Here is a 16,584-nt window from a genome sequence, read left to right as displayed (position 1 = left end):
CATTGTAAATTGTCCCCTGATTAGACCAGGGTAAAATTGTGGCTTGCCAGGTGGCAAGGCTCAAAGGGCTCGAAGGGCCTATTTCACACAGTATCTTTAAATAAAAACATGCCCCGCACATCACCTTTAAACATTAATCCCACCCCCCCCCCACCCCGCAATCTTAAAAGCATGTCCTCTGGTGTTTAATGTTATACACTGGGGAGGGTTCTGTCTGTCTATCATATCTATTCCTCACATAACTTTAAGTATCTCTGTCAGGTCTCCCCTTAGTCTTCGATAGTCTCAGAGAACATAAGTTTGTCCAACCGTTCCTTAAAGCTCAAACCCTCCAATCCAGGCAGCATGATGGTAAACTTCTTTTGCACCTTTTCCACAGTCTCTGCATCCTTCCCCTATTGGTGTGGCCAGACAGCAAGTGTGGTGTGGCTCAGCTTTTATGGAGCTACAAGATGACTTTCTTACTCTTGTGCTCAACACCACTACCAGTGAGGGCAAGTGTTCTTCACCACCTATCCAGCTGTGTAGCTATTTGTAGTAAATTATGGAGCTGGACCCCAACATCCCTCTGTACTTCAATGCTGTTTCATTCCAAAGATTCAAAAATTCAAAGCAGAATTATTATCAAAGTATGAGTACAGAATACAACTCTGAAATTTGTCTTCAGGAGTCTCCTAAAATGAGTCCATAGTCTTGCCAATCAATCCTTGCAACCTGGATCGCAAGACTCCTGCACTTTCCTCAGCAGAAGCTAACGAAAAGGAGAGGAGGATCAGTCAAACACAGGCAGATTGCACCAAACACCCACCCATCCTCTGCTCTCATCCTCGTCGACTTTAACCAGGCTCAACAACTCAATTAGAGAGAAGCATTGGATTCCATCATGGACTCCCACCCCATTTCCAGGCTTCCAGGTCCAGGCCACACACTCCACTCCAAACAGTCTGAGAGACAGCAAAGCACCAGCTCACTCAATCAGCCCAAAAACACACCATCAAGATGTAAATCACAGGTTCCAATCACCTGAAGCTTAGTAGTAGAATCATATTTAAAAGAAGAATTAAAAGAAGTAGCTTCGTGAACTGCAGAGCATTGCCATTGGTTGCGTTATTTGCTGGCACCATCTTGAAGTACCAGCTGATTTAATTTCAATAAGCACTTTTACACATGATCTGCATATTAAAAATGTCTGCTAGTGGATCCAGATTCTAGGATAGTTTTTAAAAGTATTTTCCAACTGCAAGAAATCTAATATAAAATGGACAAAAGTGACCTTAAAAATGGCATCATATATAAAATTAATAGATGTACATTGGTTAGCATTTTCTTGGTAAAACAAAAATTACTCAAAATGAAAACAAAACATTTCAAAACACTTCCATTCCTATTCAAGCACTCCATTTTATTGGGCACTGCTCGGATCTTGTAAACAGAGAACCAGACTAACTGAACTGGTATAAAAACTCACAGATCTAAGTTTTCAATCATGTACCGGTGCAATGAAAAATTCACTTGCAGCAGCATCACAGCCACAGATCATCAGATAAGCAGCATTCACAAGAAAAACGTAAATTAACCAGCACTCCAGAGAAAACAACCCAAGTTTATCCAGCCTCTCGTGATAGCACATGCCCTGTAAACCAGGCAGCATCCTGGTAAACTTCTTCTGCACTCTCTCCAAAGCCTCAACATCCTTCCTATAGTGGAGCAACCAGATCAGTAGGCAGTAACCAGATGCGGCTTAACCAGAGTTTTATAAATTTGCAACATAACCTCATGACTTTTGAACTCAATGCCTTGATTAACAAAAGCAAGCATTCCATAAGCTTTCTTAACCACCCTATTGACCTGTGTAGCCACTTTCAAGAAGCTATGAACTTGGATCCCAAGATCTCTCTGCTCAGCAACACTGTTAAGAACCTTGCCCTTAACAGTGTATTGTCTCCTTGCATTTGCCCTACCAAGGTGCAACACCTCACGTTTATCTGGATTAAACTCCATCTGCCATTTCTCAGCCCATATCTATAACTGATCTATATTGTGCTGTATTTTTGCCAATCTTCTGCACTATCCACAACTCCACTAATGTTGGTATCATCCATAAGTTTACTAACCACTCCCCCCCCCCCCCCCCCCATATACATTTTCATTCAGGTCATTTATATACATCACAAACCCAGAGGTCCCAGTACAGATCCCTGCAGAGCTCCACTAATTATATCAAAGTACGTACTGCATACGTACTTTGATAATAAATGTACTTTGAACTTGATTTTGACTTTTGATCGTCTTTCAGTCCAGATGAAGGGTCTCAATTCAAAATGTCAACTATCCACATTCCCCCAGCCCCTAGCACCACCCCATTGATGCTGCTTGACCTGTTGAGTTCCTCCAGCATCTGTCTGGTGCTCCAAATCCCAGCATCTACAGTTTTGTCTCCTGGTTCTTAAACTCCAACCCTCTTCACAATATAGACCAACATGCCACTTACCTTCTTAACTACTTGCTGGACCTGCCTGCTATACTTAAAATCACAACTGTGATCTACTAATTAAGTGATCAGACTGGCCCCAAGATTTGAGTTGTCTCCTGTTCCTGTTTCAGATGATCTGGTAGTGAGCTGCAAACCAGTAGGTAATTGGAAAACTGCATGTAGAAAGAATCCTCATAGATTTTTTAAATTAATTTCATGCAGACATTCTGATTTTCAAAAGCAAAGAAACATGAAGCACAACCTTAGTATTGCAACTGAGTCACATGGGCCCTATAAAGGGGCACATTTACTTTAGCTGGAAGGCTGTGAACAATTAGCACAAGGTCCTGGCTCACCGCATGGGGCTGCTGGATCAACAATATGGAAATGAAAGATGAAAGCCATGGCAGGTATCCAATGTAGAGATTTTATCATCTATTTGTTTGCGGTGTATATTCATCATTGGCAGTGCTACCATGAGGAGGCAGCCGGATGAGTCATGGAGTCAAACAGCACAGAGAAAGGCCCTTCAGCCCCACAAGTTCATGCTGACCATGGTGCACAGGGAGCTATATGTGTTTTTGGCCCATGTCCCTCTGAACTCCTCCTTTCCATACACTGATCCAAATGTTTTTTGAATGCTGCTATCAGGTCAGGAGTCATGTATAAACTAGTCTGGGTAAGGAGGTCAGATATTGTTCCCTGTAGAAAAGATTTATGAGGATGTTGCCAGGACTGGAGGAGCCTGAGTTACAGGGAGAGGTTGGCTAGGCTTAGTCTTTATTCTTTATTCATTTATTCAGAAAACATAGGGGCAAAGATTCAGGATTTAAAATAGACCTGAGGGGTGGTTCACGTGGAGGGTATGAGAGTATCTGGAACTGTCAGGCATGCTCAGGCAGTCAGCATCCAGTCTCCACCCAGCTAACAGGAGTCACCTTCTACTAATTTCCAAATCATCACCTGCAGCCTATTTAAACCCAGTTCCCACCCACGGTCCTTGTTCACCCATTAAACCAGCCAGCATCAGCCAGTTGCTCCTAGCCTTCAGTTACCTGGTTGTCTTGTTGTGTTCAGTATCCATTCTCTCTCCTTTTGTGCCTCCTACCTGCCCCTCCCATGGCTTCTTATTTTCCAGTTTTATTATTTTTATGTGATCACTCATTGCTAAATCATCTCCGCCACTCTGCATTTGGGTCAGCCCTCCTCTAAGTTTCCTGACGGGATGGGTGAACAAGTGATTGACTCACAGAGTTTACTCACCTCTCTTCTACTGACATGAGCTCACGATCCAGAGACAGCAGGAAACCACTAACCATCTACTCATCGCTCTCAACTAACTCTCCATCTTGTTGCAACAACACTACACTAGTTAACCTCCTTCCTCATAGCCCTGGATTCCAGTCCCCAAAATCTTCCACGGACCCCCCCCCCCCAACCTGCTGCCACAACTTCTTGTCCCAGTGCATCTTGCACTTCGAGCTCCAGCCACCTCTGTATTCTACAGACCGAGACAAAATTGCATTCATCATCTGCTGTTCAGGAGGATTTAAACTAATGTGGCAGGGGGATGGGAACAAGTGCAGAGAGACAGAGGGGTGTAAAATGAGGGTAGAAGCAAAAAGTAGTAAGGTGAAAAGTAAAAGTGGCAGGCAGGCAAATCCAGGGCAAAAAGCAAAAAGAGCCACTTTTCAACATAATTGTATAAGGGCTAAGAGTGTTGTAAAAACAAGCCTGAAGGCTTTGTGTGTCAATGCGAGGAGCATTCGTAACAAGGTGGATGAATTGATTGTGCAGATAGTTATTAATGAATATGATATAGTTGGGATCACAGAGATATGGCTCCAGGGTGACCAAGGATGGGAGCTCAACATCCAGGGATATTCAATATTCAGGAGGGATAGACAGGAAAGAAAAGGAGGTGGGGTAGCCTTGCTGGTTAGAGAGGAGATTAACGCAATAGAAAGGAAGGACATTAGCCTGCAGGATGTGGAATCGATATGGGTAGAGCTGCATAACACTAAGGGGCAGAAAACGCTGGTGGGAGTTGTGTACAGGCCACCTAACAGTAGTAGTGAGGTTGGGGATGGCATTAAACAGGAAATTAGAAATGCGTGCAATAAAGGAACAGTAGTTATAATGGGTGACTTCAATCTACATATAGATTGGGTGAACCAAATTGGTAAGGGTGCTGAGGAAGAGGATTTCTTGGAATGTATGCGGGATGGTTTTCTGAACCAACATGTCGAGGAACCAACTAGGGAGCAGGCCATTCTAGATTGGGTATTGAGCAATGAGGAAGGGTTAGTTAGCAATCTTGTCGTGCGAGGCCCCTTGGGTAAGAGTGACCATAATATGGTGGAATTCTTCATTAAGATGGAGAGTGACATAGTTAATTCAGAAACAAAGGTTCGGAACTTAAAGAAGGGTAACTTTGAAGGTATGAGACGAGAATTAGCTAAGATAGACTAGCAAATGATACTTAAAGGGTTGACGGTGGATATGCAATAGCGAGCATTTAAAGATCGCATGGATGAACTACAACAATTGTTCATCCCAGTTTGGCAAAAGAATAAACCAGGGAAGGTAGTGCACCCATGGCTGACAAGGGAAATTAGGGATAGTATCAAGTCCAAAGAAGAAACATATAAATTAGCAAAAAAAAGCGGCACACCTGAGGACTGGGAGAAATTCAGAGACCAGCAGAGGAGGACAAAGGGCTTAATTAGGAAAGGGAAAAAAGATTATGAGAGAAAGCTGGCAGGGAACATAAAAACTGACTGTAAAAGCTTTTATAGATACATGAAAAGAAAAAGATTGGTCAAGACAAATGTAGGTCCTTTACAGTCAGAAACAAGTGAATTGATCATAGGGAACAAAGACATGGCAGACCAATTGAATAACTACTTTGGTTCTGTCTTCACTAAGGAGGACATAAATAATCTTCCGGAAATAGTAAGGGACCGAGGGCCTAGTGAGATGGAGGAACTGAGGGAAATACATGTTAGTAGGGAAGTGGTGTTAGGTAAATTGAAGGGATTAAAGGCAGATGGCCAGGGCCAGGGCCAGATGGTCTGCATCCCAGAGTGGTTAAGGGGGTAGCCCAAGAAATAGTGGATGCATTAGTGATAATTTTTCAAAACTCCTTAGATTCTGGATTAGTTCCTGAGGATTGGAGGGTGGCTAATGTAACCCCACTTTTTAATAAAGGAGGGAGAGAGAAACCGGGGAATTATAGACCGGTTAGTCTGACATCGGTGGTGGGGAAAATGCTAGAGTCGGTTATCAAAGATGTGATAACAGCACATTTGGAAAGAGGTAAAATCATCGGACAAAGTCAGCATGGATTTGTGAAAGGAAAACCATGTCTGACGAATCTTATAGAATTTTTTGAAGATGTAACTAGTGGAGTGGATAGGGGAGAACCAGTGGATGTGGTATATTTAGATTTTCAAAAGGCTTTTGACAAGGTCCCACACAGGAGATTAGTGTGCAAACTTAAAGCACACGGTATTGGGGGTATGGTATTGATGTGGATAGAGAATTGGTTGGCAGACAGGAAGCAAAGAGTGGGAGTAAATGGGACCTTTTCAGAATGGCAGGCAGTGACTAGTGGGGTACCGCAAGGCTCAGTGCTGGGACCCCAGTTGTTTCCAATGTATATTAATGATTTAGACGAGGGAATTAAATGCAGCATCTCCAAGTTTGTGGATGACACGAAGCTGGGCGGCGGTGTTAGCTGTGAGGAGGATGCTAAGAGGATGCAGTGTGACTTGGATAGGTTAGGTGAGTGGGCAAACTCATGGCAGATGCAATTTAATGTGGATAAATGTGAGGTTATCCACTTTGGTTGCAAGAACAGGAAAACAGATTATCTGAATGGTGGCCGATCAGGAAAAGGGGAGATGCAACGAGACCTGGGTGTCATTGTATACCAGTCATTGAAGGTGGGCATGCAGGTACAGCAGGCGGTGAAAAAGGCAAATGGTATGTTGGCATTCATAGCAAAAGGATTTGACTACAGGAGCAGGGAGGTTCTACTGCAGTTGTACAAGGCCTTGGTGAGACCGCACCTAGAATATTGTGTGCAGTTTTGGTCCCCTAATCTGAGGAAAGACATTCTTGCCATAGAGGGAGTACAAAGAAGGTTCACCAGATTGATTCCTGGGATGGCAGGACTTTCATATGAAGAAAGACTGGATCGACTAGGCTTATACTCACTGGAATTTAGAAGATTGAGGGGGGATCTTTTTGAAACGTCTAAAATTCTAAAGGGATTGGACAGGCTAGATGCAGGAAAATTGTTTCCGATGTTGGAGAAGCCCAGAATGAGGGGTCACAGTTTAAGGATAAAGGGGAAGCCTTTTAGGACTGAGATGAGGAAAAACTTCTTCAGAGAGTGGTGAATCTGTGGAATTCTCTGCCACAGGAAACAGTTGAGGCTGGTTCATTGGCTATATTTAAGAGGAAGTTAGATATGGCCCTTGTGGCTAAAGGGATCAGGGGGTATGGAGAGAAAGCAGGTACAGGGTTCTGAGTTGGATGATCAGCCATGATCATACTGAATGGTGGTGCAGGCTCCAAGGGCTGAATGGCCTACTCCTGCACCTATTTTCTATGTTTCTATCTCTCTCCTGACTAGACGAGCTCTGACCTGGGCTGCCACTAACTGAGACAATAAAACCACTATCTGCAATAAATATGAGGAATTCACCGCTGAGATGTGCCAGGTTTACGGCCGTCCAGGATGTGGAAGGGGTGCAGCGGATTGCATACTTCCCTGTGTCAGGACTCGCACTCAATGCTGAATTACACAGTGGAATTCAGGACCCTTGCAATGGAGCACAGCTGGAATGCAGAAGGTCTGCTGGCCCATTACCATCAGAGCCACCCCAAAGTGCTTGAAAGGCAAGATGTGTACCATCCAGGCCAACTGCTAGCAGTGCCCAGCTAGACTACTCTGGCTTGGGGACCATGTCTGGCAGTCCACCCAAGATCTCCCACAAGCTTTTGCTCTGGTTCATCAGTCCCTTCAAGATCACCCATAGCCTCAATCCAGTCACTTACCATCTCCAGTTGCCACCGTTCCTCAGGATCACACCTACCTTCCATGTGTCCTGCCTCAACCCACCTGAGCCTAAGCCAGATGGTGGAAGGTGATCCAGTGTGCATGATTTGCAGTAGATGGATTCACATTGTCGTACACAGGATGTGCAGTATCTAGTCAACTGGGAAGCGAACGGCCTGGACTCAACCGAGTCGTCCTTGGCCATTGGGTGCCAGCCATGGGGGGTGGGGGGGGGGTTCCTGTCAGGCCTGCAAAGGCAGGCACCTCCAGGTCGCCACCCAGCTAATAGGATTCACCTGCCACTCATTTCAAACTCATCACCTGCAGCCTATTTAAGCCCAGGTATTATCCACAGTCCTTGTTCACCCATCAAACCTCAACCAGTTGCTCCTAACCTTCAGTTACCTTGTTGTGTTAAGTATCATTCTCCCTTGTTTTGTGGCCCCTTGTGGCTTGTTATTTTGCAGAGCAACATACACAAAGTGTTGGAGGAACTCAACAGGTCAGGCAACATCCATGGAAATGAACAAACAGTCGATGTTTCAGGCCGAGATCCTTCAGTTAATTATTAAAAGTGATTGTTCAACACTAAATCATCTCTGCGACTCTGCATTTGTGTAAAGCCTTGTCTACATTTCCTGATGGGAACAAGCTGCCAGAGACAGGTATAAGAAGCAGTTGGATAGCTACACAGGGGATTTGGGATGAGCTTAGAGGGATATGAGCCACATGAAGGAAATTGGGACCACCTGGTTGGAATGGAGTGTTTGGGCCAAAGGGCCAATGTCAGTGCGGTGTTGCTCTATGATTCTATGAGGAGATGTTGCTAAAGTACTGTTGGGTTTTTACAACAATCCAAAGGTTTCTGGGCAGCTCGGTGACACAGCTGGTGGAGCCGCTGCCTCACAAATCCAACATCCTCAGCTCAATACTGACCTCCAGTGCTGCCTGTATGGAGTTTGTACATTCTCCCTGTGACCCAGGGTGCTCTGCATTCCTCCGACATCACAAAGACAACCAGGTGTCTGGATTAATTAGCCACGGTAAACTGCCCTTAGAGTGTAGGTGAGGGGTAAAAGCTGGGGGGGAGCTGATGGGAATGAAGGGGGAATAAAATGGGTTAAGGTAGGATGGGCAATTGTCAGTACAAACTTGGAGATCTGAAGTCTGTTTCTGTGCTGTATCTTTCTATGGTTCCATGGTCAGCATTGCAGTGGAATTAACTTTATGTTTCTGATTCACTATTTAGAGTTGATGGCTCAAAATACATAGATAGGAGAGGTTTAAAGGGCTATGGACCAAATGCAAATGAAACTAGTTTGCAGTCAGTATGCCACCAGTTGGGCCAAAGGGCCTGTTCCCATGTTATATTACTCTATGACTCTACCACTCTATTTATTGAAATACTTGAATTCAAGTTCCCCATTGACCCATTTATAAACATAGAAATTAGATCATGATTAATTGTCTGTTTTCAATGGTCCATGACATTCTGCTTTGGAATGTGTAGACAGGATAAAAGGTCAACATTGACATGGTGGGCTGAAGGGCCTGTTTCTGGAGAGCAGGAGACTACTCAGTTGCAGTGGGTAACTATAACGTGGCTAACCTGAACCTAACCAGTGATTCTGTTACTCTTTCATTACGAAGAAACTAACAGATCCAGTTTTGGAAGGTTAGAGACACCTTTGAAGTCTTTAGTAGACCCAACATCTAAACCTTGATCCGTATGTACATCCTACATCTTTTTGCAGGAGAGAAATTCAGATTCCCATTGTGCTCTGTGTTAGAACATAGAATACAGTACAAAACAGGCCCTTCAGCCCACAATGTTTATGCTGAACACAATGCCAAATTAAACTAAATCCCTTTTGTCTGTACATGATCCATATCCCTCCATGTTCATGTGTCTATCTAACAGACTTTTTAACACACTATTGTGTCTGCTTCTAAACTGTCCCTGGTAGCCCGCTCCAGGCACTCATCATTCTTTGTGTAAAAAAAATCCTGCCCTACACATCTCTTTCAAATTTATCCCCATCTCACCTTAAATGCATGCTGTCTAGTAGTTGGCATTTCTATCCTGGAGAAAGACTGATTGGCTTCCCTACCTCATAAATTTATAAACCTCTAACAGGTCTCCCCACAGACTCTGCCGCTCCAGAGAAAACAAACCAAGTTTGTCCAACCTTTCCTTATAGTACATGCCCTCTAATCCAGGCAGCATCCTGGTAAACCTCTTCTGTACCCAATCCAAAGCCCCACTTCCTTCTTGTAATGGGGAAAGGCTTCATGACATCATCTCAAAGCCACTAGGCTCGATGTATAAGGCTTTGTCTTTGGTCTTCCCACGAGACTCAGAGAATCCCAGAGTCATACAGTACAAAAACAGGCCCTTTGCCCCACCATGTCCAGGTTCACCTTTCGTCCCATCTACACTAATCTCATCTACCCATATTAGCACCTTATCATTCTCTACTTTGCCTATTTAAATGTCACCTCTGGCACTGAGTTCCAGATATCAACCACACTGTAAAGTTATTTCTCTTTATCTGTTTAAAAAGTCAATCTAATCAGATGGCACACTAGCTTGCAACCTCTTCTTACATAAGTGTATGTACTTACGTTGGCAGTGTTTCCCGTAGTATCCTGCAGTACAGTGCCTGCAATAGGGGCCCATGTACCGAGGTTTGCACTCACAGCGCTGGATGTCAGGATTCACAAAGCAGGTGTTCCCAACAGTGCCCTGGACATTACACCTACAATCTGGAGGAAACAAAGGCAACGAGTTGGAGATCAGGAACAATGCAAAGATGCCAGTCCGTGTACTCTGATACCATGCGCTCCAAAGCATTTCAGTACTGTACCTCATGTTCTTTTGAAGCCAGAATAAGATTGCACTTGTTCATAAATTTCATGTTCCATCATGTTCTCATGAATTACAAATTTATTTTCACACACAGTGAGTTTCTAATCTTGACAATCTGTGGTAACATCTATTTAGGTTTATAAATTCTCAAAAAAAAAGTGGAAAGGAGTAGAAACATTCAGTAGGGTAGGTCAGGCAGCTAAGTATGTGTTCATTTCCATCCATCCATCACTGAGGACCCTCACCATCTGGAAATTGCCCTCTTCTCATTACTAATATTTGAGAGGAGGTACAGGAGCCTGAAGGCCCACAATCAGAAATTCAGAAACAGCTTTTCCCTTCCACCAACAAATTTCTGAACAGGCCATAAACACATGAACACCACCTCTTTGTTCCTTTTTTTTGCACTATTTATTAATTTTTTGAAATACGGTAATTTAGCATCTTCTAATTGGAGCTGACCAGAACCTTTGAAACCTTTGCTCTACTTCCCCAACAAATCTTCCCCTATCTAGTACTGAAGTATCGATTTTTTAAAATTTATTTATGAGATGTGAACTTTGCCAGCATTTATTGCCCATCCCTAGTTGCCCAACCACAGTATCATTGAGAGGATGTCAGTCTTGGGTTAGAAAATGTTATTTAGCTGGTGAGTTAGGCAGAGCAGTAGCAAGTGGAATGTGATCCTGATAAGTGTGAAGTGATGCATTTTGGAGAAAAATACCACATAAAATAAGGCCCTTGGGAGTACCAAGGGACAGAGGGACCTTGGCATATAAGTCCATAGATCCTTGAAGGTTGCAGTACAGGTAGGTAGAGTGGTGAATGTTGAAGAAGGCATGCACGATGCTTGGAGACACAAGAGACTGCAGATGCTCAAATCTGAAGCAACAATTGATCTGCTGGGGAACTCAACAGGTTGAACAGCATCTGTGGGGGAAAGGAATTTAGGTTTAGAGTGTTCAGCAGTGGCCAAGCACACAACCCTGTAGGTCATCCATGTTGAGAATGATGGGGAGGGAAGAGCAGTTGTGCATCTTACTATCTAAGGTCTATTGGTTAGGATGCCCAACATCCAGTTGCACAGTGGTGTATTTAAACTGAGGAGTAGGAGTTTGTTCACCAAGGTCTGTGGGAAATCCAGAAACAGCATTCTGACATAAGTGTCCTAAGTGTGTCAAGGCCAGGTGCTTTGGCATCAGTCTTACAGCAGTTCTGTCAGTAAGCATGTTCGTGAGTGGTGTTCAGTGTGGCAGGAATGGTGTTTTTGACATGTGCCATTACCAGCAATTCAAAACACTTCATGGTGATTGGTGTCAGTGTCACTGGACTGTCATCATTTAGTTCTGAAGATGTAGATTTCTTTGGTACAGGGATGATGGTGGCTCATTTGAAGCATGTGGGGGCAGCAGCCTGGATGAGTGAAGTGTTGAAGATGTCCATGAAGAATATATGTAAATAGAGGGTTAGAGCAAGGGTCTTTGGTTTAACATGAAAGAACACTGTGCACATTGCTGGTTGGCTCTCTGCTGGAAGCAGGTGATTCCACTAGGGAGGAGATTCACAAAGATGCCGGTTTGGAAGGAACCTTTCAGCTAAAAGGGAAGACTGAAAAGATTGGGTTTGTCTGGTACTCTTACAATATTTGTAAAGTACCTAGATGATCCTTTGAATCACCAGTAAGTCCACAGACCAAGTGCTGACAAATGGGATAATGATATCTGGGTACTTGATGTTCGGCATGGATACCAGAGCAGAAATATTGGACCAGAGCAAAATTTACTGCAATTCCTTTTCACATTTACCTGATCCCTGTTTACATCCAGATGCATTCATTTTTAAAGAAGCCCCATCCAAATATTAACAATAATAGTGTGTCCAGAAGACAATGCTTAAGAAATAGCAAAATTGTTGGAAATCTTAAACACAGGATGAGGCTTTCCTTTTCAAGACATCAGAGATATCCGCCTTCTTCAAAGAACAGGGTTTCCTTTCTTTCACCATTGATGCTGCCCTCACCTGCATCTCCTCTATTTCCCGGACATCTGCACTCACCCCATCTTCCCACTGGTTAGAGCTCCTCCTGTCCTTACCTACCACTCCATGAGCCTCCGCATCCAGCATGCCATTCTCCACAATGTTTGCCATCTCCAAAGGGATCCCGCCACCAAACAGATGTTTACTTCCTCTCCCCTCCCCCCCCAACTCTCTGCTTTCTGCAGGGATTTTTCCGTCTGTGATTCCCTTGTTCACCTCCACTGATCTCTCTCCCAGCAGCCAATTGCTATACCTTCCCACTCACCTCTATTCAGTGCCCAAGGCAGTCCTTCCAGGTGAGGCAATACTTCACCTGTGAGTCAGCTGGGGTCGTCTATTGTGCATGGTGTTCCTACTCTACACTGGTGCGACCCATTGTAAATTGGGGGGGTGGGTGGGGTAGCGCTTTGTCAAATAACTGTGCTCCATCCACCTAAAGCGAAACGTCTCAGTGACCCATCATTTTAATTCCCACTCCCATTCCATGGTGTTGGTCCGTGGCTGCCTCTTATACCATGATGAGGCCATCCTCAGGGTGGAGGAGCAAGACCTTATATTCTCTTTGGGTAGCCTTTAACCTGATGGCACGAATATCAATTTCTCCTACCGATTAAAAAAAAATTCCATCCTCCTTCCCTCTTTTTCTATTCTCCCCTCTGGCCTTTTGCCTTTTCTCCTGCCTATTACCTCCCCGGGCCGATCCACCTCCCCTCTCCTATCAGATTCCTTCATCTGCAGCCCTTTACCTTTCCCAACTACCCAGCAACACCTATCACCTTCCAGCTAGCCTCCTTCCCCTTCCCCCACTTTTTTATTCTGGTATCTTCCCGCTTCCTTTCCAGTCCTGATGAAGGGTCTCGGCCCAAAACGCCAACTATTTATTCATTTCCATAGATGCTGCCTGATCTGCTGCGTTCCTCCAGCATTTTGTGTGTGTTGGCAATCTGCTTAGCTGCAAAACGTGTAATTTAATCTTCTTCATGTAATGAATGATGTCATTTAACTCCACACTGTGAATATTATTTTACTTCATGGAAAATTAAACAACTACTCCTGTGGATAAACAAGGCAAGGAGAAACAATGCATGGGAGTCCACAGACCCACATGTCTTTACAAGTTGAAAGGTGTTGACAGGAATTAATAAATGGAAATGCCTCGCTCAGTTAACTCTTTCCCTGCCACAGTCTGTTGTGAGATTATATCTAGTAGCACTAAGACATACTGAACACTCACAGGTAAGATATGAGTAACACTGCAGTTCAACCTGGAGAAGTGTGATGTGATACATGCAGGTGGAGTTCATCTATAGATCCATCAAAATTGCCACACAAGTTGATAGTGTGGTTAAGAAGATGTAAGGTGTGTTGGCCTTCATTGTCGGGGGATTGTGTTCAAGAGCCGTGAGATAATGTTGCAGCTCTTTAAAACTCTGGTTAGACCACACTTGGAGTATGGTGTTCAGTTCTGGCCACCTCATTATAGGAAAAATGTGGAAGCTTTAGAGAGGGAGCAGAGGATATTTACCAGGACGCTGCCTGGATTAGAGAGCATGTCCTATGAGGAAAGGTTTAATGAGCTAGGGCTTTTCTCTTTGGAGCAAAGGAGGATGAGAGAAGTGACGTGACAGAGGTGTACAAAATGATAAAAGGCATTGATAGAGCGGACAGCCAGAGACATTTTCTCAGGGTGGAAATACGAAAGGTGGTGAATCTGTGGAGGCCAAGTCATTGGGTAGAATCAAAAACAGAGGTTGATGGGCTAATGGGGCATTAAAGGTTACAGGAAGAAGGCAGGACAACGGGGTTGAAAGGGATAATCAGCCATAATTGAATGGCAGAGCAGACTTAATGGCCTAATTCTGCTCCTGTGTCTTATCATCTTATGGAGAGAGCATAACTTTAAGGTGATTTCTGCACAGCATGGTGAATTCATGGAATGCACTGCCAGAGATGGAGGTAGAGGCAGATATATCAGGGATATTTAATAGACTCTTAGACAGGCACATGGATGAAAGTAATATGGAGGGCTATGTGGAGCGAAAGATTAGATTCATTTTAAATGCTAAAAGGTCAGCACAAGACTGTGGGCTGAAAGGCCTGTACTGTGCTGAACTGTTCCATGTTCACTGGAGGAATGATCAACGGAGGGAAATATTTTGGGATGATATCCTTTATCTCTCTGCTAGCCTCCCCAGATGCTGCTTGACCCAGTGAGTTTCTGCAGCATGTTGTGTGTTGCTCCAGATCCGGTGTCTGCGACCTCTTGCGTCTCCAGTGAGATAGTCGAGCCCATCCTGACACAGTATTCACCAAAGGTTTGGCTGCCTGTGCTGAATAATTTAGGAGATCTAGGCCTCATATGGAGCCAGTGATCATTAATGGAGAATGTGTGGAGCAGGTTAAGACCTACAAGTATCTGGGAGTACAGTTAGACGAGAAGCTAGACTGGACTGCCAACACAGATGCCTTGTGCAGGAAGGCACAGAGTCGAATGTACTTCCTAAGAAGGTTGGCGTCATTCAATGTCTGTAGTGAGATGCTGAAGATGTTCTATAGGTCAGTTGTGGAGAGCGCCCTCTTCTTTGTGGTGGCGTGTTGGGGAGGAAGCATTAAGAAGAGGGACGCCTCACGTCTTAATAAGCTGGTAAGGAAGGCGGGCTCTGTCGTGGGCAAAGTACTGGAGAGTTTAACATCGGTAGCTGAGCGAAGGGCGCTGAGTAGGCTACGGTCAATTATGGATAACTCTGAACATCCTCTACATAGCACCATCCAGAGACAGAGAAGCAGTTTCAGTGACAGGTTACTATCGATGCAATGCTCCTCAGACAGGATGAAGAGGTCAATACTCCCCAATGCCATTAGGCTTTACAATTCTACCGCCAGGACTTAAGAACTTTTTAAAAGCTATTATTAATGCTTTTTGAGATGGTGATTTAGATACATATCATATTTTTTTTTACTGAGTTAAGTATTGTATGTTATTAGTTTTGCTACAACAAGTGTATGGGACATTGGAAAAAAGTTGAATTTCCCCATGGGGATGAATAAAGTATCTATCTATCTATCTATCTATCTATCTATAAATTGTAATTACTCACTGTAGTAAGGTCCAGGTGTTGGGACCATGGTAACCGGACGGGGTGTGATGTAAAATGGACTCCCTGAAAGAACAAAGGTTCATCATTGATTAGGTTAACATAGAATACACAAAACGATAAGGACAGGAATTGGCCACCGAATCCCCAGGACCGGCACCCCGTTCATTATGACTATGGCTGATTTGCTTCTCACTTCAACATACAGCCCTCACTCAATTCCCCATCTTTCCATACACACAGTCTAAGTGTCTGGCAAAAGAACTCTGTGAGGAGTGTTTGTTGTTCAGAGAGAGGGGAGGGAGGAAGTATCATTGTCAGAGGAAAAGAGGATAGGGGTGCCTCAGGAGTGAAAGGTCCCCATGAAATTCGCAAAGCCCCTTGCACCTTATTGTTTGCCTGCACAGCACTCTCTCTGTAACTGTAACACCATTCCCCATGCTCTTGTTTTCTATCTGAGGTCCTGCCACCTAAGCCCAAGAGATTATTTTTATTTAGAGTTACAGCACGATAACAGGCCCTTCTGGACCAACGAGCACATCTCACCCAATTACACCCATGTGATCAATAACCCATACATCTTTGGAATGTGGGGGAAAGTGCAACACCAGAGGAACCAATGCAGTCACTGGAAAAATGTACAAACTCCTCACAAGCAGTGGCAGAATTGAATCTGGGTCACTGGCTCCGTTAACAGCATTAGGTTAACTGCTATGCTACTGTATCACCTCATTTATATCTTTTGTAGCCCTTATATACAGAACGACCTGTGTAGATGGCACCCAAACAAAAGCTTTTTACTGTATCTTGGTATATGTGATATAGTGAATATGTGATATTCACTAGAATGATTCTGGAAATGAGAGGGTTAACATATGAGGAACGTTTGACCGCTCTTGGACTGTACTCCTTGGAGTTTAGAAGAATGAGGGGGGACCTCATAGAAATATTTTGAATGTTGAAAGGCATGGACAGAGTGAACGTGGCAAAGTTGTTTCCCATGGTGGGGGAGTCTAGTACGCGAGGACATGACTTGAGGATT

General features: G+C 44.1%; 1 protein-coding gene across 2 annotated transcripts in view; it reads right to left on the bottom strand.

Moving 5' to 3' along the window:
• The window catches only part of lama3 (laminin, alpha 3), a 316,232-nt gene that overhangs the window by 208,735 nt on the left and 90,913 nt on the right, over positions 1 to 16,584 (bottom strand). For both annotated transcript variants that reach the window (XM_073045511.1, XM_073045521.1), the window contains exons 11-12: positions 15,546 to 15,608; positions 10,167 to 10,307 (exon numbers count right to left, since the gene is read on the bottom strand). In XM_073045511.1, the coding sequence (XP_072901612.1) occupies positions 10,167 to 10,307; positions 15,546 to 15,608 (204 nt within the window). The remainder of the gene's footprint in view (positions 1 to 10,166; positions 10,308 to 15,545; positions 15,609 to 16,584) is intronic.

The sequence above is a fragment of the Hemitrygon akajei genome, chromosome 1, assembly GCF_048418815.1.
Source record: "Hemitrygon akajei chromosome 1, sHemAka1.3, whole genome shotgun sequence".
NCBI lineage: Eukaryota > Metazoa > Chordata > Chondrichthyes > Myliobatiformes > Dasyatidae > Hemitrygon > Hemitrygon akajei.
This window is presented reverse-complemented; position numbering and strand designations above follow the sequence as displayed.